We start from the raw sequence: 25,137 nt of genomic DNA, 5'->3' as shown, positions 1-25,137 counted from the left end.
ATAGGTAATTTCGAAAGGAGTATTAATCGAGAAGCCTGAAAGGAGTAGAAATAAAATCGCGAAGACGTATCACTCACGTTTCGACAACGAAAAGTTAAACCGCGAAGCCGAAAGCGATATACGGACAAGGCATAAAGGAGATTAAGAGATAGATAACAGATAGATATATATAACATAAGTAAATAGCCACTAGTCGCGACCCGCGAAGTTTAGGCCGGCTAGGGTACAATATGAAAGTAGTTGACAACAGTGCATCCTAATCTCTCCCAAAGGAAACATAAGAGCCTCTATAGGCAAGTTCCAAAAGAGTTCAACACATAACATAATATCTTCAAAACAAAGGTGGAGAGATTCTAAGCAAAACACAAAGTAGAGAAAATGAAGATCTTCGCCGGCTCTCAGACGAACCGCAGCTCACTTCTGAGCACTTGGACCTGTATCTGAAAAACAAGAGATATATACGGAATGAGAACCCCGGGCCCATGGGTTCCCAGTACGGTAAAAGTGCCAAATAAATACAATGCACTGCAACAAAAACTCACTAAGCATCCTAAACTCCTTTTCACCAAGTATCCAGCCTAGATTCTCACTAATCCATAAATAGGCATCTGTTGTAAGGGGATACTAAATCTAGTTCATGTTACACATGTTTCCCAACTCGCTGATTCTTTCACAAATCAGACTTAGAATCATAAGCAAAACCATTACCAGTTGTTCTGCCTCAGCAACTTTATATCAATACATCATACCCTCGCCTGGAGCTAGTGAAATCACATCACTGCGTCTACCCAGGGGGCTCAAATGATCTCATTCAAAAATCATCATCATTATGCAATCGCATTATCAATTCATCTCATCAAGAACAGCCCCCAACATCCACCAACACCATCATGAGGGATCTCTCAGTTGTACAAACACAATCAATGCAGACAAGTAATACACAACTAAGGTACAAGTAGAACAAGTAGCATGTAATCAGGTAATATAGCATATATGATATAGAAATCCAAAACAAATAGGCAAACCCAAACAATTCAAACATATGCAAATGATGTATGTCTGCCCTATGGCTGATGATATCATCTGTCGGTTATCAAGCCAACCCGACGTGTCCGGTAGCTAACCCGGGCACAGTCTCTCTGTTGCGTATTAATATCATTAGAGGGAATATGTGCCCTGTCACCATTAGAGGGTATCTGCGCCCTGTCGCCATTAGAGGGTATCTGCGCCCTGTCGCCATTAGAGGGTATCTGCACCCTGTCGCCCTTACAACCAGAGAGAAAACACAAGCATTGACCCGGAGCAAGCGGGACGAACCACAACCCTTGCTACTACCCAGGTATCTGAGTTACATTCATTCAAAACTCCATAATTAATTCATTTATCATAAACATCATTTTTCGTCTCATACCCGGAGCAAGTGGACTAGCCACTGCTACTACCCAGGGAAACTCGTAACTCAGATAGTGGAAGTGCAAATCACAATTATCAATAATTCAGCATAAACATGCATGAATTCTCATCCATGGATCAACATCCATATCAGCCATCCGGCTCACGGTTAAATCCATAACCAGCCAATATTCATAGCATACACAGCTATTCCGGCTCACGGTTCAATCTAGAACCAGCCAATTCATAAACAATTACGGCCCTTCGGCCAATGGCATAACAAGCACTTCCACCATCATCCTCCCCATCTCACACAATCCTCAATGATCCTCATTGATTATTCATTTTCCCCTTGCTTCACTCGCAAGTTATCTCATTCACTAGCCCTTTTCTAATAGCTAGGCATATCATAAAGATTTAAGATATAAGTGGTGAGATCGGAGGCTTAGAAGTATGAGATTTGGCTTTTAAAACTCAAATATCAACTTTGGTATGAAGACAATGCCACGCGTACGCGTACTCCACGCGCACGCGTGGATGTCCTTAAAAACTCATCGACGCGCAAGCGTCATGCACGCTAACGCGTGTATTAAAAATCTGCCAAATCGACGCGCACGCGTCAACCACGCGTACGCGTAGATACTCTCGTGCCCCAGGCACAAAGCTGGCACAGTTCTGGCACAACTCTCTGGAAAATGGCTGGGCATTGGGTGCAGCACTATCGGCGCGCCCACGCACATCACGCGCACGCGTGGATGGCGTTTTCTGGAAGATCGGCGCATACGCGCCAAGTGCGCCCACGCGCAAGGGGTTATTCTGCTAAAAATTTTCTAAGTTAAAAACTGCAGAATTCACAGATTCAACCCCCAATCTTCCGACGGACATAACTTCCTCATTTTGAATCGTTTTTCACCCGTTCTTCGAACGGCATGGACATCCCGGATCCAATTTCATTTCTAAACAGATTTGGCACAAAACAAAGATCCGTAGTCCAAGCTATGTCCCGTCAAAGTATGCCCAAAAACCATGTTTTCATATAAAACCACAAAGTGCCATTTTCAAAACAAGCCATTTTCAACTCTTTTCAAAATCAACCAAAACATGCCAATTTCAACCCTTTTTGAAACCAATCAAAATATACCAAAATCAACATCAAGCCTCCTCAACTCATACATTAATACCTTGCCACAATTCACAAACCGCCATATAACCATCTTTACCTATTTCAAACGAATGGCTAAATTACAAACATATCAACATGCCATACATCCTTCCTCATCCAAATTTTCCAACAATATTATTTCCAATCAACCATCACTATACATAACCAATATCATACTCACTATCACGTGGTTTCACCCCCAAATCAACCTTAATCATTTCTCAAGCATATATCACAACATACATATCTCTCATGCATTATCATACCATCAAGGCATCAATAATCATACTCACATATATGACCACATAATATATCTCAACCAAAATCAAACATACCTCATCTATACAATTTCACCCAAAATTACCAATTTCCACACTTCAACTCCTCAAACCTCATTATTCAATAACCAACCCAATCATTCATATATTCATTATATGAAATTCATCCATTTACTTGTGTCATCATACAATGCACATATCAACTTACCTTTCTTACCTCTTTCCGGCCTCCGGCCCAAAACATACGGCCTCCGGCCCAATTTCACAATTTAAATGCATAAATCACAATTCAATACTCATTACCCAAAACATCAAATTTTCAATACACCAAGCATACAAGGCCACACAATTCTCAACCCAATCATTGATTCACATTACATATCAACTATGCATATTAGCACCCACCATTTACACAATCCAAACTTAATCCTAGGGGTATCTAGCCTAGGAATTCTCATCACACCACACGGTACTTAAATGAAACTTAAACCGTACCTCTTGTAGCAAAATCAATTGAGCCTCTTCTTTGGAAGTCTCCACCAACCTTAGCCCTAAGCCTCACCAAAGCTCCTCAAGCAACACCAATCTCCCAATTGTGCACCAAAACCATCAAATGCACTAACATAACCAATATCACATACATACATCAACCTAGGGCTCATAAAAATGATAAATCACAAGGGTTTGAGCACTTCTTACCTCAGCCCATATGAAGTAGGGATAGAACCCACTTAGAATCCATGTTGGAGTATCCCTAAACACCCAAAATCACAAGATTTCAACACTAACTTCCCAAAAATGTGTAACAGTGGGGAAATTCGAAAACTGGGCAGAGATGAATGGAATACTCACCACAAAACTTAGATAGAAATGTAGAGGATGAGAAGAGCGACGCGTGGCCGCAAACGGCTCGTCAATCGGAGCTCCGTAGCTTAAGTTATGGTGGTTTGAAGATCAAAGAGAGTTAGGTTTTCTCTCTTCTCTTCTCTCTTCTCAAATCAGCGCCCCACACTACTCTTTTAGGGTAAAAATGAGCTGAAATGCTCATAACTAATGTTTATATATGTTGGGTCTTGGGCCTACTTAGGCCCAGTTCACTTATTTTTGTCCGTTGGCCCAATTTTGGGCCAAAACCTTTAAGATTAGCGCTTCAAACCGCACTTTAAATATTTCTACCTCCTCTAATCATAATTCCTCATTTCTTAATATTATTTACTCATAATCAAATTTCTCAGCTGCAGTACCAGACAGGTCTCAGCCGGTACTGCCGGTCAAAATTCCACTGCGCGCTTTTACACAGGAAACTATGTCTTCCGACTCAGAAAAACTCACTGAATCCAAATATCATATTTAAATCATCAAATTCCAATTGCAAAATCTTCCAACCCTATTCGCTCCTACTTAACTTATTATTTAATCAATTTCGGTTAGACCGGGTATTACAGATGATACAGAGTACACAAGTCAAAAATGGCCATCACAATCACCCATGACTCCTACCAGTCTTACTATTACCCACCAGGATGTGAGGGTTGAGATTGTTTGCACCAAAAATGGCCAGCAGTATGTCAATGATGTGCCGATTTCACTGGCCTAACCCCTCATAAGTACTTTTTATTAAATAATTGGTTCCGGCACTGAAACTACAGTAGGTCAATATACGGTGCTCTCCCTTTAAGGTAAGCCAGAAGGGATGGTGACCTTCGGCGGGTCGCACTTTGAAAAACTTTTCTTTAAAGCCATGAAACAAATCCTCAAATAGCTTGAAGATCTGTCGACCCTGCATGGCTCGGAATGAGAGATACCCTTTCTTGTGTTTCCCCTCTTTCGAAGGGTTAGTAAAAAGGAAGAGGTAGAGAAAGACTTCAACGGAGGCTGGGAGCTCCATGTAGTTGCACACCATCTCGAAACAACGATGGAGGCCCAGCTATTTGGATGTAGTTATGAAGGTTCCACATCACACCGATTCAGCAGGGAGATGGCGGAAGGAGTAAAAGGGATCCGAACTCCCAAGTTGGTGAACATGGGTTGTACACCCACAACCAATCGACAACCTGAGGAGTAGACATGTTTTTATGGCAAATACGTTCCCGATCTCCGGAAACGAACACGTCATAATTGGCCTCCTCGGGACCACCTCCACATAGTAACTCGGAGTTACAAAACTCTTGAAGCTCCTTCAGGGTTATCTTGGAGGCCGTGTCCTTCACGTCGGATGTAACCCAAATATAACAATCTACAGGAACCCTCGCAACAGGACGCTGCTCCATACATATAGTGGGGCACCACTTCAATTAAACCGGAAGGTCGTAAAATTGGAGGAAACAGAAACTAAAACTACATTCCGCTATGACCTTGTTCTACACTAATCCATGACCGATTCAAAGCTTAAACTCAAGAATCAGACACCTAGTGGTAACCCCCTTAAGAGCTAGCTAATAATGGCGAGCCCAACCTAGGCAAGAACAGCCAAGAATAACACATGATGTGCATAGTAATGACAGTAACAACAGAGACAAAACAATACCACTCATAATGAAAAAATAAAAGCAGATGAGACTTACCAGTAGATTAAAGAAGGAAGGAGGGTGAATCTCGGATGAATGTGATGGGATTTGCAGTGAGTGAATGATAAAGTCAGAAACGGAAAAGAAGGAGGTGAGGAAGATATGAGAGAATGGAGAATGAACGGGTTGCAAGATGAAAAAGGGGTGCAAAAATGGTAACCATCGCTAGGAAGCGCGAAAAGCCAGGGGTAAAATGGGCTTTTTTCTTAGCTTTCAAATCAGTCATAATGAGCATTAAATATTCGACACAGAAACCAAAGTGACGCCCCAAGCAACGGACGGAGGCAACTCGCGCGTTGGGGGAACGTACTCTATCGACGGACTCCCAGGCCTAGGAGACTCAATCGAGGCAGATGCGAGTGAATCGAACGCGCCAACCACGAGTTTCCATCCTCACAGTTGGCATGTTGGGGGCACTGTTCCGGCCCAACCCACTAAAAAGCTGAGTCCGGTTATGACTCACCGACCCGACAGGTCCACGGACCCGAGCCAGGAGGTGATCCATATGTCACCTCCCATTCCACAAGGAACCTGAACAGCTAGTTGAAACTTCCAGAAAGATGGACCTGATCACAAGGTATCCACCTGGGTACAGAGTATAAATGAGAAGGGACCTATTCCTCTCCGGAAGTACGTCACAACCCTAATTGGCCGTCTATTCATACAGACTCTGACTTTAGCATTGGAATGTCCTTATAAGTGACCCCACTCGCCGACGCACCACTCTAACAGTTCACGCTCAGCTCCAGATCCTTCCACCCCTTATTCCGTCATTCATCTTACCAATTCACCAAACACCGAAGCAACCGAACAAATTTGATCTCATATTGAACACCCCAAATCTTGAGTCTAGAATTATTTCCGTGAGCAACAAAATATTTTTAATCCCATTTTAACCATTTAGAATGCAATTTTAGTAATTTATACCTATTAGCCAAATCCTTGGAAAAGAAAAATAACGGGCATCATATCATTACACCAATTGAAGCTTAGGATGCGACTATGTTGACTGAATTTCGAGTGAAAAATGTAATCCGAAGTAAAAAATGTAATCCGAAAAACTCTCCCCTTCCTCGACTCGCGTGTTATGCAGATCCAATGAAAAGCCCCAAGCCGACACCTACAGGCCCCCACTTCTTTCTCTCTCACTCTGTCATTTTCTCTTCACATCTACACTCCCACTTTCCACTTTCCACTTTCCCATCTTTTTACTTCTCTTTTCCATTCTTTCCTCACCCAACGCCCACACACACTCTTCACACTCTACAAAGAAAGCTGAGCTGGAACAAAGGCTTTCTTCCTCGTGTGGTGCCCAGCTCCCCTCATTCACACTCATTCTCCCTTTGCTGAGAGATCAAACATCGTAATCATATGCATTGTCATGCTTTGACCCCTGAGCCTTCAATCCTAAGTTCTTATTGCAAACTACCCCCTCCCCTTCCCATTTATTTTGCAAAGCACCGCCATTGCAGCTTGGATGTTCCATGCCAAAGCAAAACCTCAAACTTCGTTCCTAGAGGTGAGAAATCACAAGCACTTTCTCAAGTTGTTTAAGAATGTACTATATTTTATTTTTTCGTCCCTTTTTTTCTTTAGATTTTGAAAGGGCTTAGTTAATTTTTCTTTTTATGGAAAAAGGGGAAATAAAACATTTTTCTCGTGAATCTAAGTTGCATGTGAATGATTCGTCGGCTTATGTGCAGGTTTAGACTTTGTCATGTTGTGTTAGATTTTATGAATAATGGTGGTGATATGTGCCATGGGGATTTCGATGCTCTTAACAAATGGAAAATTTTGATTTGTTTATTTATTTGTTTATTTTTCCGTGGAATGTAAAAACTTGTTTTTTTTTTTTTTTTTTTTTTTTTTTTTTTTTTTTTTAAATGCGATTGCAATTTCCTAGTTGAAAAGACCAAGTAATGTTTCTACTTTCCTAGGGGTTTTTTTTTTAATTTTTTGATTTCCTGTAAGTTTTCTTACTATAGTTACAACCTCTGCAATACATGACAATAGAAGTATGTGCTACCGTATATGGTGCTTCTCAATGAACATCATAATGTTGTTGATAATAGCATTGATGAAAAACTTAGATTAGGTTACTGGAGTAGGAGGAGTTTATTTCTTGAAAAAGTTATCATTGTGACTTTGTGAGTTGTGACTCCTTACAGGTGCCACACTGCCACCACATTGAAGCCTTCTTAGCATTATGGATCACAAACCATGGCCTTGGAGGAAAAAATCCTCAGAAAAGATAACCGTAACGACAGACAATACCAATCTCGCTTCGAAAGAAAACCAAGAGGTAATCTAAGGTTTATTTATCATCTGTTATTATGTTGTTATCAGTTTATATAGTTTTTTCGTTTTGCAATTGTTATGGAATCTTCCAAGTTCATATAAAGATTAAGCTGCCTGCATTATATCCCTTTCTATTTCCCCCTTATTTTGTCTTACACATTGAACATTTTCAAGAGCTAGTGTAGTGATATAGTACTTTCTCCGTTAACAACATTTCATTTCTTATTAGTAAAGAATGGCAATGAGGGTTTGCACAAGTGTAAATGGTTCAAAAGTTTATCTCATAAGGACACAGTTATTGTGAGGATCCCTTTTGTTGGCCATGGATGACTACACATAAGCGCTCTTTTGACCCTAGGGGCATGTCTGGTCCTTGGTGTGCTGACTGATGCTGAATCTTACTGGACTTTGTTCACCACCAAAATAAAAAGAAAAGAATGCCGGTTTGGCAATTATAGCTTGAGCTGAATTATTTTTGTAATAATGATTTGTGCCCATAACTAAGTGAAACTTAATGTTTGCTTTATTACCTAATGTAAAATGAAATAACGGGTACCTTTGGTTTGTTCTACTCTTACCTTTTTCTCGTTATGTGTTTTAGGTACAGGCTCTTCTAGCTGATAAAGAAGAATTGGAGAAAGACTTGAAAAGACTAAATGATAAGCTTACTTCGGCAATCTCTGACTGTAATGCTAAAGGTGAGCTGTTGAAAAAGCAAACAAAAATTGCTCAGGAAGCAACAGCAGGTAATATTCATTGATCTGTATATTTCCCTTATCTGTCCCCACTGTTCTGTAATATAGGACTTGAAAAATACAGAAATAACCAAATTATGAGTACAATAGTTTTAAGGTAGTTACCAGCCTCTGATAAAAGGCTTGAATGTGAAGGTTATGAGAAGGCAAAAGCTGAGGTGTTGTCTATGAAGCATGATTTTGATGAAGCTTTGCAGCAGAGATTAATTTATGAAGAAAGAGTAGTCCATTTGGATGGAGCTCTCAAGGAATGTATGCAACAGTTACGTTTTGTTCGAGAAGAACAAGGGCGAAGGGTTCATGATGCTGTGATGAAGGCTTCAAAAGAATTTGAAAAAGAGCGCATGGTTCTGGAGGAGCAGTTATCTGAGGTAGGTAAATGGCTAGCAAAAGCGGAGACTGAAAATTCTCATCTTAATAAGTCCATTCTTGCAAAAGAAAATCTGATTGAAGATCTGAAAAGACAATTGAATCAAGCTGAGGCAAATCATAATGCACTGATGATTAAATTAGACTCTATTGAAAAAGAAAATGCCTCTTTCAAGTATGAGGTTCGAGTCCTTGAAAAGGAACTTGAGATCCGAAATGAAGAGAGAGAGTTTAATCGCCGGACGGCTGATGTTTCTCACAGACAGCACTTAGAGAATGTTAAAAAAATTGCCAAATTAGAATCAGAATGTCAGAGGCTGCGGCTTCTGGTTCGGAAACGATTACCAGGTCCTGCTGCCCTGGCAAAAATGAAAAATGAAGTTGAAGTTTTGGGACGGGATTCATTTGAAACGAGAAGGACGAGGTTGAACTCAACCAGCAGTTTGATGGTTGAATCTTCTATTGACAGTTCTCCTGAGACTCCTGGTAGAAGAATCAGTACATTGACAGAGCAGCTATCTGCTGTTGAAGAAGAGAACAAGACTCTGAAAGAATCCCTAAATAGGAAAATGAGTGAGCTACAATTCTCAAGAGTAATGCTTTCTCGCACAGCTTCAAAACTTTTGCAACTGGAGTCACAGATTGGAGATTCGCCTAGAAGCCACTTAAACTTAGAGAAGCCTCGAAGTAACCTAGCATTACATGAGTTCTCTTTGGCATCAATGTCTGACAATGGCAGCGATGACAAGGCTAGCTGTGCTGAATCTTGGGCTTCTGCCTTGATTTCAGAATTGGAAAACTTCAAAAGCAATAAGCAGAAGGAGTCACAGTCATGCAGAAGTGTTGGAGCTTCAGACATAAATCTTATGGATGACTTCCTTGAAATGGAAAAATTAGCAATAGTCTCTGTTGAAAAAGCCCCTGAAATGTCTCATGCTTCCTCAAAAGGAGTTAATGAAATTAATGGTTTTTCAGATACTGGGATGGATGATTCTACCTTTGATGCATCAGGTAAGGAGATCGTTCGAGTGCCTGCTCGCATTTCTAATGTGTCAGTGTCTAATCAGGAAACCTCTTCCATTGATATTTTGAAAGGTAATGTTCCTGGATGGCTTCATGAAATAGTAAAATTGGTCTTGGAGCAGAGTTGCATCACTCATAAAACCCTTGATGATATATTTGAGGATGTTAGAGTAGCTTTGAGGCATCTGAATAATCCAGATCTACTTGTCTTTGATCCAACCAAAGGATCTGGTCTTATTGATCCATCTAGTGATGTAAATGATGCTGATATCTCATCAATAAAGATAGTGAAAGAACAGTCTGAGGCAGATCTGAGTAAATCGATAGGCAAGATAGTTGAGCTCATTGAAGGAATCAGTGTGCCTGCTGTGGATTATGATGGTTTGGATCCCTTGTGCGGAAGAGATGGGAATAATCTTTCACATAAGGTTCTAGGAATGCCAACAGGATACATGGTCCGTGTTTTCCAGTGGAAAACTTCAGAACTAGCTAACGTTTTGCAACATTTTCTCCATGTATGTTATGATTTACTGAATGGCAAGGCGGATCATGGAAAATTTGCTGAGGAATTAACAACTGCTTTGGATTGGATTATGAATCACTGCTTTTCGATCCAGGATGTTTCTAGTATGAGGGATGCCATCAAGAAACAATTTGATTGGGACGAGACCCGAAGTGAAAGTGAAGCAGAGGCAAGTCTTTTTACAGGGGCAGATAAGTTGCCTCAAGTAACTACTGCTGGTGGTGATGATCTACATACTGGAGAGATGTATTATGCCGAGAAAGAAGAATTAAAAAATATTAAAGATAAATTGGTCAGTGCTGAATCTCAAAGGGGAGCCTTGGAAGGGAGACTTAAATCAGCTACTGACAGGATTGAATCATTAATAAGTCAACTCCAAGAATCTGAGAAAACTATTACCAGCTTGACATCAGATTTACAAAGCTTAAAAGAATCAAATGCAGTACTTGAGGGTCAAATAAAAAAGCTCAAATTGGCAAATTCAGATCTCGATGTACAGCATAAAGAAGCTGAATTGAAAGAGGCTTATCACAAGGTTTTCACATTAGAAGTGGAACTGGAGAACAAAACTCACTGTTGTGAAGACTTAGAGACCAGATGTCTTGAATTGCAGCTCCATCTTGAAAGGTGTCAATCTATAAATGTTTCTTTCAATATGATATTTTGAATATTTAGCTTTTAATTGTATTTGAGGAGTGTCACACATCAGATCTCTCTTTTTTCAGCATGTCAAAGAACTGCTCAAACAATGCTATTGACCATAAAGATAAGCCACTGCGAACTGTAAGTTCTTTTCATTCTATTTGTTTTTTGTGTTTTGTCACAGACTCACAGTTTGATTGTTAGTGCCACTTGAGATAATTTAATCAAGCTAAAGCATTCTTTTTCTGGATAAACGAAGAAATAATACTCACAAGACAAGAAGGATAATGCAAACAGTATAGAGGACAAGTTCACAAGATAGCCTTGTTAGTTGTTACTTAAGATAGGAATAAATAATCTAGCTGAAGCATAATTCGTCTAAAATTCAAATTTGTCGCTTAATGGTATTAAGATATTAATGAGGGCAATCGCTTTTAATTATTAATTGGAGAACCTTTGGTGGAGTGTGGTGCTTTGTGCAACTCCATGGGATGCATTCTGTTGAATATTTACTGTTGCTATGCCAGAAATAGTCTGATATATAACTAATTTGAATAAGCTGAGAATATGAACTTATCAAAAAGATATTTTCTGGTTTGATGAGGAGGAAGTCTACAAATTGGATCTATGTCTTTTTCATTTTGAAAGGAATCAGAACAAATATGTCATATCTGATTGAGGTCACATGAATTGTTTCTGTTTCCATCGTGATGTTGGTTCCTATTGTCAATGGAGTATTCACTTTATCCTCTGTTTTAGCATGGACTCCTCCTATAAACTTATATTCATAAATAAGAAACTGTTAGATAGGTGAGTGATAGAACACTTCATTCATGTTGCTATAATTTGTATGAATTGCTTTGCAGAGAGAAATACCACCACTGTTCTCTTTTTTCTCTTATATTGATACATTAGACTTCATTCAAGACCAGTCAATAGAACCTTCACAAACCACTCTTTAAATTTCTTGCTGGTGTACAAAACTAGCAAAGTTTTAGTATCAATATGGAATGAACTAACCACTCTTTAAATTTCTTGCTGGTGTACAAAACTAGCAAAGTTTTAGTATCAATATGGAATGAACTAACCATCAGTTCCCTTAGGGGGTGTTTTCGATTTTGGAGGGAAAGGGAAGACCTGGAGGTGTAGAGTGAAGTAGTTTTTGCTTTCCCAAAGACCAAATTCATTCTTCCAAAGCTCCAACTTGCAAACACGCCCTTAAAAGCATTGAAGATAAAGCCCCATTGGAGTTTAGTTATTAGAATAATAAACAAATTAAAGTATCATTTATGCTTGTGTACGATCACTGTTGTGCATCACTGGCATTTAGTTAAGGAGTGTTGATAAATTCCTGCAGGATTGGGAGATAACAGCTGCTTCAGAGAAGCTGGCCGAGTGTCAAGAAACCATTCTTAACCTTGGAAAGCAGTTGAAGGCGATAGCTGCACCAAAGGATGCAGCTCTTTTTGACAATGCCATTGCTAATGCAGTTACCAACACGGCACCAGCCAATACCTCGCATGTGGGTCCAAGTCCTGCCCTCGAGAAAGATATGAGAGTGAAAAATCGATCCCTGCTCGATCAAATGCTGGCCGAAGATGATAGTAAGGCCAAGGTTTCGAAAGAAAGTGATGGCAAAACAACTCACTCCAACATTCCTGGCAATATAGAGACCCTGGAAAAGATTTTAGTTTTGAATGGAACTAAAGGCAATGACGATGAGGATGCTGTTAATTCTTTGGCCATTGTTCCTGCAAAGAAACAGGGCAGTGGAAGTTTGTGGAAGAAATTATGGAGAAAAAAGAAAAGTGCCAACAAGAAAGCACCACTTCCATCATCTAACATATGAAATGCTCATACATAATAAACTCTAGTGTTTTTCAGTGCGGTATAATTTTAGTGAAAAAGAAAATTGTTGTGGTTCTTTTATTTTATTTTATTTTACTTTTTAAAAAAATTAAGTGAGGAGAGTTGGTGGTTGTATTGTGTTTTCCTCTTGTATATATACGCCAAAAAGTGGAAACTAACAAGTGAAAGTTTGTTATGAAAGCTATCAACTAATATTGTTGTGATACATATTGAAGTTTTCTCGTGGCATTTGGTTATTTTTCGTATGCATAGCATATTGCGAAATTCCTTTTCGAAATAAGAATTAAAGAGGTTTCGAAACATTAATTAAAGAGGGAAAAAAATATGAAATACATTTTGAAAGGAAAAAATGTCAAGTGAATAATACTAGGTATTTACTATATCAATAAGTTGAACTAAAAAGTAGTTTCGTAATGCCACCAATCAGCATAAAAAAACTATAGCAAACACTCAAATGATCATTAGAAATTTGTATAAAAAGAATAAATAGGTTATTGACTTTTTGATCCATTGATATTTAAGATCTCGAAAATTTGAAAATAAATTTAAGTTGTTGACTTTTTTAAAATGTAGATATATCGATCTTTGATATTCACTTGGGTTTGTCAAACCCAACAGAAAAATCAAATGTAGTTCTCGTTGTACCGACTTGGTTGATACGGATGCACACGTGAGAGAGTTTTTAAAATGAAACAAATTAGATCCAGGGATCAATGTATCCAAATTTTAAAAAAGTCAAATACTTAAATGTATTTTTAAATCTCTAGAGATTTAACTATCTAGGAACCAAAAAGTTAGGGATAAATTTATTCTTTTTTCAAAAATTTTAAATAAGATATTCTAATTTTTAATAAATTTTTATTTTTTTATAAATTCTTGATAGTTATTTCCATAAAACAAAATGAGTTCTCCATCATTTTAAAATAGGATTAATTAGTCTGATAATAATATTTTTTAGAATATAATAAAACTAAAGTGTTCAATGTAAAATTTGTTAGAAACTAATTATGGTGTTTACTCAAAAATAATGTGAGTTAAAACTAAAATTTTATAAATTTAATAATAAAAGCTTACTCGCAGTTATTTTTATACAAAATTAATAATTAAAAATTATTAAATAATTTAACATATTTAATAATTATTATCTAATAATTTTTAATTATTAATTCTACACAAAAATATCTTTTTACATGTGAGTTTTTATCTATTTATATTCTTGTTATGGAAGATGTCAATAGTTCATGACAAGCACACAATAATTGATGTGTTAAAATACAAAAATACTATTTACACATTAAAATTAATTATTAAAATCAATAATTATATATTTATATATAAATATATACATGTAAGTTAATTTATTTTTACGTATATTTTATATTTTAATGTGTATTCTATTCTAATAATTAATTTTAATGCTGAATTTGGTATACATTTAAAATAATTGATAGAAATAAAAATAAGAAAAATACTAAAGGGCCAAATCAATCCAATTTTTTTAATTTAATAATCTAATAACATATTTTTATTCTACATATTTAAATATTAATAACTAATTATTATAAAAAAATAACAATAATACTAAAAAAAAATAATGAATCCAAATAGCCTAACCTTACTTTAGTATTTATTCATTACATATTACATTGAATAAAACGAAAAATAGTAGGTTTTGATTTTTTTATTAGTTTTTTAATAATTATATTATGTGTATAATAAAATTAGTCACTAAAATTAATTATTAATATAAATATATAATAAAATATAAATATATATTAAAAATAAATTAAATTATATATATTTATATATAAATATATTAATGACTAATTTTAATAACTAATTTTAGTGTATAAATAATATTTTTAATTTTTTAATTATCAAATGTTTTCGAAACAATAAATTCTGTCACCTCTACTGCTCTACCTCTAGCATCAATAATGAGCAACTTTTAGTCGCTTGCTAATAATGCGCTGCACAATAGTCGATAGTTGCTGAACTACCGAATAAATAAATGGAAAAAGCATAATAAATCGGGTATGTCATATTTAGATTCAATTTTTTAGATATTAAATAAGAATGTGGGTAATTTTTTAATATTAGAAACTACAGTATTTTACAAAGTTTTGGGAGTTGTAAAATTTGTAGAGGATGGATTGTTAAATTATTTTTTTTAATTTATAAAAATAATATATTGATTGTGTATTGTATTATTTTAATATTAAATTATAATGTCACAAAAAAATATTAAATTATAATACACAGACTCTATATTGTAAATAGTGAAAATTCAGGTGTAATCGACTTCACGTAAAGGTTTTATCTGAGAATCGTTAGATGATTTGACTAAATTTTCATCTAACGGCTCTCAAATATCAACTACACGTAAAGTCGACTGCACCTGACTTTGGCTTTGTGTGCATTACGTGTTTTGGATATTGTGTTTGTAAAAAACAGGCTCAGAACACTGTAAAACTCCATTTTTTTTTGTAACATTGACGTAAAAATTCTATTCACTTTTTAATATTAAAATAAAAAATTATCATATTTAACCTTTGACAACACTTTTAAGTTTTAACATATCCATTGGTCTGAAGTTCAAATTGAAGAATAATTGACGTGCAGTTTTTTGCCTGAGCCTCAAATCAATCGACAGTAACAGCATCCATGAACTCAGGGTCATTCCCCATGGCCTCCAAGATCTCATAACTCATAAGGAAGACAAACTTGAATGTCAATGCTACCTTCGTCCTTCCCTGCCATGAATCATATACGATCCAGCCCTAACCGCCACAGGCTTTCCCCAACCTAAGTCATTGCCATAAACATTGAACCTTGGTGAGCTTCCAGTGGACAAGGCCTTGCCACCAATGGCGCCGCTGAGTCGAAACAACACCGGAGTCTCAGCAGAGACTCATAGCATCTTGTTCATCTCCTCAGCTCCCTTTCCGATCCCACCTTCAAGTAGTTCCACTGCTTTCATCCTTACCACACCAATCTGCATTGCGTTTCCAAAATAATTATCCGGCAACGTAACGGCGGAAGAATCCTCCGTCTAAGCCCTATTATCATTACGTAAGAAACCTCTTGTTGTGGTCACAGAGAGCCAAAGGTGAGTTAAAACCGCTTGCAGTGATGATATTTTATGTGTTTTGGCCTCTGCATTAGCCTTTGCTTTAAGTTGCGCTATTTTCTCTTTTGTGAAATGGAAGACTCTCATTTGAGGTAGAGTTAGTTGTGTAATTGATTCTCCTCCTTTGTGAATGGAGAGGGAACTGGTATTGGAATTGGAGGTTTAATTGTAACGAGAAAAAATCGTTCCAGTAAAGGAACTTGGATTAATTTATGACAACCACGTGAGATTTTGCACCATGAATTGAGGAAGTGCCATAACGACTCGCCGTCGCCGACCACGTGGTTGATCGTGAAGCCGATGAGACGTCAACTAGCTCCGTTACTTGCAGTTTCTAACTCCGTTAAAAAGGAGTTGATAATGGAAGGAACATACTTGGGTTGAAGAATATCATCAACACTTGTGTTCTCTGCTATGGCATGGACAAAGAGATAGGGATCCGTTATTGTGGCAGAGAATATGACAATAGGTAGTGTTGTTTTCGCTTTCCATAGCGATGAGACGGCCGGCGAGGGGTGGAAAGGGAGTGTTTGAGATGCCGAATTTGTGATGATAATGGTTTGTGATAATAAAGAAGGCCTTTTTGGTGTTGTTCAAGTTCCCATGGGGTTAAATCGATTTTCTAAGCTGACCTGCTGCAACTAGGTGCTTGGATTGTACTGGCCGTGATTATTGGGATTCCAGCCATGGAAAAATCTTATGGAGGGAGCTTTACTGTTAGTGAGGTGAGACTTCAAGGGAATGATATGCTAAAAGAGCAGGCAGAGGTAGGTCATATTTGTAGGATCGGAGAGCCAAAATTTTGTGGCAAGGAAGAAACGATTCCGCTAGATAGATATCAGTGATTTTGAACGATGTAAATAATGAATTACATTCTAAACTCACTAACATAAATAAACTTAATTAATTTAAAATTTAAACTTTAAAATTAAAATTATTTTTTAACCTATTATTTAGGTTGTTTATAAAAAAACATTGTTCTTCTATATTTTTTATTTGCTGAATATAGTGAACTAATTTGTTAATTTTTTATTAAAAATTAATTTATACAAAGTAAAAAGTTGTTAGCAACCAATTTGTAATATGATACTAAAAGCAATAATAACAAATTAAAATCGTTCTTCTGTGATACCTGAAGGGGGAGCTCGGTTTATGGGAATCAGCGCCGAGTTGTTATCTTTGGTGCCGATCTTTAAGTTTTGTGGAAGTCCGAGCTTCACTCCGAGGGAATGTCCAATCGCATAGAGCGTGAGCAAGAAATAGGGAGAGTGTACCTGCAAAGGCACTCCGAAACGTTAGTATTGAGAATTCAATGTGTGTGTTTAAGGAGAAGATGTTATACCTTTATATGTGGAGTGAAACAAGTTGGTTATATTTCTGTTTCATCATCTGAATTGAATAATAATAATAAGGCTTAATGGGTGATGATGTCTGCTTTGACGTTTTGATTCTAGTATGTGGGTCGTTGTGCTTGGTTCATAACGTGTAACGCCGATCTGTTCTTTATTTGGCCGAGTTATGAGTCATGATGCCAAATTATGACTTGGTGTTTGTAATGGTCGGATCATAGCCCCCAAGTTTAGTCTGGAAATGTGTTTAATGAAGCAGGTTGAGCTTATTAATGAAACATAAATCGGTTATTTAGTGACCGAGTAACTCGGCCAATTGGGTGAGGCCTTATAACCCCAGTTCAAAGTGCTTTATTAAATAGTTAATAATGGTAAATGATGATGTTTAGTGGTAGAGAGACAGAATTAAATGCACGTGCGTGGTTCCAATGTAATTCACTCTTTTTTATGTAACTGATTTGATGTGAGGGCAGTGGAATTGAAATAGGTGGTAAAGTGTGTTTAATTAAAACACTCTTGAAATCCTGAAGGTTTTCACTTTGGCTCCCTTTCTTTTTGTTTATCTGAGACGTTTGGAAGGAAAATGAGTAAGAGAGGTATGTTCTAACCTCTGTGTTCTTCCTCCTACATTTTTCTATTTTTCTTTTTCTTTTCCTTCATTTTCTGTTTTTCTTCTTCTTCTCTTTCATTATTTGTTGGTTACTGATGGGTTTCGAAAAGGAGAAGAAAGAGAAAATTGATTGGTCTTATGATTGGGTTAATGAGGATGTGAGGAATTGTGTGTCTTTGTTCTTGGATGAGGACGCTGTGAAGGAGATTGATAGTAGTAAGATTGTTAGGGTAGGTGTAAGGGTTCGGGTGGAGCTATTGCCCTGTTCTTCAGGTGACAGGATTTTTCACAGAGGGGAGAGTTTTGAGTATTTCTATATGTATAGCAGTGTTTTTGAGGAGTTGAGGGTGAAGTTTCCCTTTACGGATTCTGAGTGTCAGGTATTGAAACAGCTTAATTGTGCACCTTCCCAACTTCATCCTAATGGCTGGGCATTCCTTCGTAGTTTTGAAATTCTAATGGAGTTTCTGGAAGAGGAACTGATGGTAGAGTTATTCTTTTCATTATTTCAAGCAAAAGGGGTTTGGAAGGGGGTTGGGTAAACTTGAATAGTTCACCCCATTTTGCTGTTTTCAAACTTTACAAATCCTCTTTCAAAAATTTTAAGGAAATGCATGTAAAGGTTAGAAATGTTGAGGGAGAGTTTTCTTTTTATATGGATGAGCATTTTGGGGAGAAATTTTCTGTCTGGTGGTGTTCGGAGCCTCAGAGTATTCTGGGACCGGAGGTTATAAATGCAAGAAATGAGTGTGTAATTGAATACTTGACTGAAGTTGTTGATCGTAAGGAGTTGATTTTTGCATATGAACTACTGTAGTGTGAGGATAATAAGGCCGCTGTTATAGATTATTTGGGAAAGGGTTTCAATTTGGTTGTTGTATCATATCTGAGTTTTGTGAGCAATTTTTGGTTTTGTTTGCTTTTCAGGAGGTAAATATCCGGGTGCATCTGTTGCTAGTCTGAGGGCTCGGGTGAGGAGTAAAGGTCTTGATAAGGAAGGATCTACGTTAAAAGCGGATAAGGTTGGTACTGGCGAGGTTGATAAGCCAAAACCGAAGAGAAAGAAGGTTATTTTAAAAAGGAAGAAAGCTGATGTTATGGATCTGTTGGAAGAGTCCGATGATGGTTTAGAAGTACCGATAGAGGAGGTTCAGAAATTTTATGATAACCAGAAGAAGTTGCATGATTTTGTTGAGCAGAGTGAGGGTTCCTTTCTCTGGGGGAAGGATTATCCATTCATGGTTACTGCTGATGAAGTCTGTCAGACCCTGTCTGATGTTATCTTGGCGGATGAGGTAGGGGATGTGGCGATTGATCAATATATGCAGGTAATTACTATTTTGTTGGTTCCTTTAACTTGTTGATAGTTGATGATGCTAATGATCGTTGTTTTGCTTTAGGTTGTTGGTCTGCGGCTTGCCAGTTTGGGGCGTAGCCGAGAAAAGAAACATTTGAAAGCTGGGAATGAAAAGTCTGATTTGAAGTTAAAGGAAGAGTTGAAGAAAGCTAGGGTTGCCGAGTTTGAGGAGGAGCTGGCTGAGGTAAAGAAGGAATTATTACCGACAAAGGAAAATTATTCGAAGGAAGTGGAGGACATTAAGAAGAAGGAGGCCGATCTCTCCAGTATGAGTGCTCGTGTTATTGAGTTAACGAGTCAGTTGAAAGAGATTGAAAAGAACAAACAAGGGGAGATTTTGGATTCGTTTATTGAAGGTTTTGAAAGGGCTTCTATTCCGGCGAGGTTTCTTGCTCCTGATATGGACTTCTCTCAGATGGATCCAGGGAAGATAGTGCAGGATGGCGTTATGGTTGAGGATGACGGCGCTGCTGAGCATGGAGATGAAAATGTTCAACAGGCTTTTGGTTTGGTTCTGTTGTGTTTTTGGATAATTAATTTTGTTAGTAAACTATGTTGCTCTTGTGTTGAGCTTTTGTGTTTGTAACTTTTTATTTTGCTACTATTTTTGGAGTAAAATAACTTACGATGCTTCTGAATAGATGTTGTTGTGCATGTTATGATTAGTACAGAATATTATGATAAGCTAGTGTTATCTTGTTTGTTACTGTGGTTTGGAGCCAAATTGATTGATATGGGTAAAATTTATCATAGTGTTAGGTAAATTTGTATGAATGGTGAAGTGCCAATATTTTGGTGGATATTGGTTGATGTGAAGGGAAGGCCGAGTAGGCCGAGATTAGTTAGATGCTGAGTAATAGGGTTAATTTGATAGATTATATTCGGTTTAATCGGATTCTGTTTAAAGATCGGCTGTATTTGTGATTGATTTTGAATAATCAGTTTTTGAATATTGATCGAAAATTTGTTTTGACATTAATTTCGAGGAGCCGGATTTGGGGTTAGATCGATTGTTTGTTTTGACTGATAGTTTCCGAATGGTCGGATTCGGAGTAAGATATACCATTTGTTTGAATGATAGTTTCCAAAAGGTCAGCGTCAAAGTAAGATCGGCCAATTGTTTGAATGATAGTTTCCGAAAGGTCAGAGTCAGAGTAAGATCGATGGTATAAATAGGTTACAAGTAAATAAATGAAATGCAAAAATATTGACTTGATGAAGTAAGAAATTTATTTGTTGGTAAACCTTTGATTTCAAAGGATCAGGTAGGCTAGCCTCGTTAAAATCTCTCCAAGTAAAAGCCATTGTGGGAAAAATCTTTGTAGTAGGAAAACGAGTACTAGCCTGTCCCTAGTTTTAACTGTAATATGACTTTAAAGAAGATACATTCCAAGTGTTAGGAAAATCATTACCATCTAATGTTTGTAATCAGTAAGCTCCATTGCCGATTATTTGTATGATTCGGTAGGGACCTTCCCAGTTTGCTACTAGTTTGTCATGGTTTGATGGTCTTCTAGCTTGTTCTGTTCTTCTTAGCACCAAGTCATTGACTTGAAAGGATCTTGGGAGTGATTTTTTTATTATAGCGTCGAGCTATGTGCTGTTGCATTGCTCGGTGTGTGATTGCTGCTGAGGATCTAATTTCTTCGACGAGGTCTAGGTCGGTATGCCGATTTGATTCTGCAGTTGTATGGTCGGCCAACTGAGTTCGTAATGATGATTGGGAGATCTCCACTGGTATCATGGCGTCAGAGCTATATACCAGGCGAAATGGTGTTTCTTTTGTTGTTGAGTGGATTGTGGTATTGTACCCCCATATGATTTCTGGTATAAGCTCGGCCCAGAGACCTTTTGCATCGTCTAGTTTTTTCCTAAGAGCATGGAGTATTACTTTGTTTGCGGCTTCTGCTAACCCATTTGTTTGTGGGTGTTCTATCGATGAAAAATGCTATTTAATTTTCAAGTCCTGCAAGAAAGATGTGAACTTATGATCGGCAAACTGGCGACCATTATCTGTGATAATGTGCCGAGGTATGCCGAATCGACAAATAATATATTTTCATATAAAAGAAAGTATTTGTTCTGAGGTAATTTTGGCTAGAGGCTGGGCTTCTATCCGTTTTGAAAATTAATCAATTCCTACAACCAGGAATTTTACCTACCCTGCCGCTGTCGGGAAAGGGCCGAGAACATCTAAACCCCATTGGTTGAATGGCCAAGTTACCTCGAAGTTGTGCAATAATTCGGCTGGCAAGTGTGTTATCGGGCTGTGTTTTTGGCAGTTATCGCAGTTTCTGACCTTTGTTTTGCAATCCTTTTGTAATGTCGGCCAGTAGAAGCCAGCACGTAGTATCTTTGAACAGAGACTTCGGGCACCGAGGTGTGCACCACAGATGCCTTCGTGTGCCTCGGATAATGTAATATTTGCTTCAGACATGTTGAGGCATTTGAGCAGAGGACGAGCAAAATCTTGTCTGTACAGGTAGTTGTCATATATAGTAAAAGACGAAGCTTGTCGGCGAAAATGCCGGGGATTTTGAATATTATCTGGCACAACTCCAGTTCTTAAATAACTTATGTAAGGTGTTCTCCAGTCAGTATCCTGTGTAACACTTAAAATTTCTGTGAGTTCAATACTCGGTTTAAGCAATGTTGAGTGATAAAGGGACGACTCGTTTGGTTGAGTACTGGTGAGTTTAGATAGAATATCAGCTCGGCCATTACTCTCCCATGGTATATGCTGTATGTCATATTTAGAAAACTTTGAAAGTAAATTTTGAATGATATCGTGGTATTTAGAAAGCAAAGGGTCTTTTACTTGGTATAGGTTGGTTACCTGCTGTACGATAAGTAAGGAGTTGCAGTATACCTTAAGTTCGGTGATGTTTAGGTCGGCAGCAAGTTTAAATTAAGCAATGAGGGTTTCGTATTCACTTTGATTGTTACTTGCTTTGAAAAAAATGGAGGGAATGTTCGATGACATTATCGTGGCTATCGTCAATTATGATTCCTGCTCCACATCCTTGTGGGTTGGAGGACCCGTCGACATACAAAGACCATTCAACGTAATCTTCGGCTGTGTCTAGTGCTGAGAACTCGGCGATGAAGTCGGCCAAGAATTGTGACTTGATAGATGATCGGCCCTCGTACTTGATATCAAATTCCGAAAGTTCCACCGACCATTTAACTAATCGGCCAGCCAGTTCTGGTTTGTGAAGGACTTGGCGCAAATGGTGGTTTATCCAAACATGTATGATATGAATTTGGAAGTATGGTCGTAGTCGTCTTGCTGAGAAGACAAGAGCTAAAGCCAGCTTTCCAATGCTCGGATACTGAAGTTCAGCATTCTATAGTGTTTTGCTAATGAAATAGATCGGCAACTGCTGCTTTTGCCTTTCTACAACAAGACCGGAGCTTACAGTCCAGTTAGTGATAGATAAATATAAGAATAATGGTTCCCTTTGAAGTGGGGTTTGTAAAATTGGTTGTTTTGAAAGGGTTTCTTTGATGGTTGTGAATGCTTGTTCACAATCATCAGTCTATTGAAAAGCCTTTTTCTTTTTTAAAGTTTGGAAAAAACATAAAGATTTAGAAGCTAGGCAAAGTAAGAATCTAGATAGCGCAGCAAGTCTCTCTGTCAACCGTTGGACTTCTTTGATAGTTTGAGGGCTGGTCATATCCAAAATAGCTCTGCACTTTTCTGGATTTGCCTCAATACCTCGGCTAGTAAGCATAAAGCCGAGGAATTTGCCACTTTGCACGCCAAATGCGCATTTCTCGTGGTTTAGTCTCATGTTATATTTTCTGATTTGTCCGAAGATTTCTGCGAGGTCGTCAAGGTGGCTGTTTCCGATATTTGTTTTGGCGACCATGTCATCGACGTAGACCTCAATGTTCCTGCCGATCTATTTAGCGAACACTTTATCCATTAGTCGTTGATAAGTTGCACCTGCATTCTTAAGACCAAACGGCATGACTTTATAACAATATTTTCCATATTCAGTAATAAAAGCTGTCTTATTTTGATCGGATGGATGCATTTGGATCTGGTTATAGCCAAAGTATGCATCCATGAAGCTAAGTTTTTCATAACCAGAGGCATTATCAACTAAGCAATCGATAAATGGAAAAGGATAGGAATCTTTGGGGCATGCTATGTTGAGATCAGTGAAATCAACACACATGTGCCATTTATCGTTGTGTTTTTCACCATGACAACATTTGCCATCCATGTTGTGAATCTGATTTCCTGGATGAAGACGTCGTTGATGAGCTTTTTGGTTTCCTCCAGAGAGGCTTGTTTGCGGTCATGGCCGAGGTTCTGCTTTTTCTGTGCTATAGGTCGGATAGACGGATCTAATGCTAGCTTGTGGGATATGATGGATGGATCAATGCCTGGCATATCAGCTGGGGTCCAAGAAAACAAGTAGGAATTTTGTTGTAAAAATGATCGGAATGAGGCCTTCTCTTCTGAGCTTAATGTGGATCTGACGTAAGTGAACATGTCCGAGCTATCTACAAAATATATTTTGTGTAAGTCTTCTGTCAAGGTTGGTCGTTCAAGGGTTCCTGCCCTGGGATCAAGGTCGGACAGGGTTGGTAAGTCCTCTTGGTTGCCGATGTTGTTCACATGAGTCTGCATGTGTTGGTTAGGTCTTTTAAAACTGTTGTAGCATTCTCTGGCCTCTCGGGCATCACTGTGAATGGTTGCAATTGTGTTATCCTGTAAAGGGAACTTAACACAGAGATGAATTGTAGAAACTATTGCACCGACCTATTTAAGAAAGGTCGGACAAGTATCAAATTGTAAGCACTCAGAACAGTCAACAACTAAGTATTGGATATTTGAAGTTTTTGATAAGGGAACCTCACCGAGTGTGGTTTGTAACCACACATAGCCCATAACCGGGACTTTCTCACCTGAGAAACTAACCAGGTCTCCAGTGGAAGGTTGAAGGATGTTGTTGCTCAGCTTCATCTTTTGAAATGTGGAGTAAAAGAGAACATTGGCACTGCTCCCAGGGTCCAGTAGAACCTTTTTTACTAGGAGATCTCCGAGCTGTAGGAACATAATGACCGGGTCGTCTAGATTTGTTACGTTGGTGTTATGGTTTGTGGTGGACGAAATTGTGATCACTATTCTTTGAGTTGCATTCATCAACTTGGTGCTGTAGTTGCACGTAATTGTAAAATTATGGAATTTGAAATTGGCACGAGTGGACACAACTCCGTTCAACTAACCAACAAGTGTACTGGGTCGTCCAAGTAATAAACCTTACGTGAGTAAGGGTCGATCCCACAGAGATTGTTGGTATGAAGCAAGCTATGGTCACCTTGTACATCTCAGTTAGGCAGATTAAATTGGTTTATGGGTTTTCGAAAATAGAAATAAGAAAATAAATAATAAAAGGGATAGAATACTCATGCAGATTCATTGGTAGGAATTTCAGATAAGCGAATGAAGATACTGTATGGCTCAAGGACGCCTGCTCTCCCACTGCTTCAACTCAATCCTTCTTACTCCTTTCCATGGTAAGCTGTATGTAGGGCATCACCGTTGTCAATGGCTACATCCCATCCTCTCAGTGAAAACGTTCCTATGCTCTGTCACAGCACGGCTAATCATCTGTCGGTTCTCAATCAGGTTGGAATAGAATCCCTTGATTCTTTTGCGCTTGTCATCACGCCCAGCCTTCAGGAGTTTGAAGCTCGTCACAGTCATTCAATCATAGAGTCCTACTCGGAATACCACAGACAAGGTTTAGACTTTCCGGATCCTCATGAATGCCGCCATCTATCTAACTTATACCACG

At 38.1% G+C, this 25,137-nt stretch overlaps 2 protein-coding genes across 2 annotated transcripts; one reads left to right on the top strand and one right to left on the bottom strand.

The window, feature by feature from the left end:
• Positions 1 to 6,395: 6,395 nt before the first annotated feature.
• LOC112799177 (filament-like plant protein 7) lies at positions 6,396 to 13,085 on the top strand. The gene is made up of 6 exons (XM_025841674.3): positions 6,396 to 6,918; positions 7,568 to 7,701; positions 8,299 to 8,443; positions 8,588 to 10,994; positions 11,093 to 11,150; positions 12,367 to 13,085. The coding sequence occupies exons 2-6, from the start codon at positions 7,606 to 7,608 to the stop codon at positions 12,856 to 12,858; spliced, it is 3,198 nt and encodes a 1,065-aa protein (XP_025697459.1). The 5' UTR covers positions 6,396 to 6,918; positions 7,568 to 7,605; the 3' UTR covers positions 12,859 to 13,085.
• A 2,530-nt stretch (positions 13,086 to 15,615) lies between these two features.
• Positions 15,616 to 16,095, bottom strand: LOC112697902 (uncharacterized acetyltransferase At3g50280-like). The gene is made up of 3 exons (XM_025751308.1): positions 15,960 to 16,095; positions 15,870 to 15,873; positions 15,616 to 15,754 (listed from the first exon to the last, which is right to left on the bottom strand). Exons 1-3 carry the CDS (start codon positions 16,093 to 16,095, stop codon positions 15,616 to 15,618), a joined length of 279 nt encoding a protein of 92 aa, XP_025607093.1.
• Between the last annotated feature and the right edge of the window lie 9,042 nt (positions 16,096 to 25,137).

The sequence above is a fragment of the Arachis hypogaea genome, chromosome 1, assembly GCF_003086295.3.
Source record: "Arachis hypogaea cultivar Tifrunner chromosome 1, arahy.Tifrunner.gnm2.J5K5, whole genome shotgun sequence".
Lineage (NCBI taxonomy): Eukaryota > Viridiplantae > Streptophyta > Magnoliopsida > Fabales > Fabaceae > Arachis > Arachis hypogaea.
Note: the sequence above shows the minus strand (reverse complement) of the source record. Positions and strands in the feature narration are given on the sequence as shown.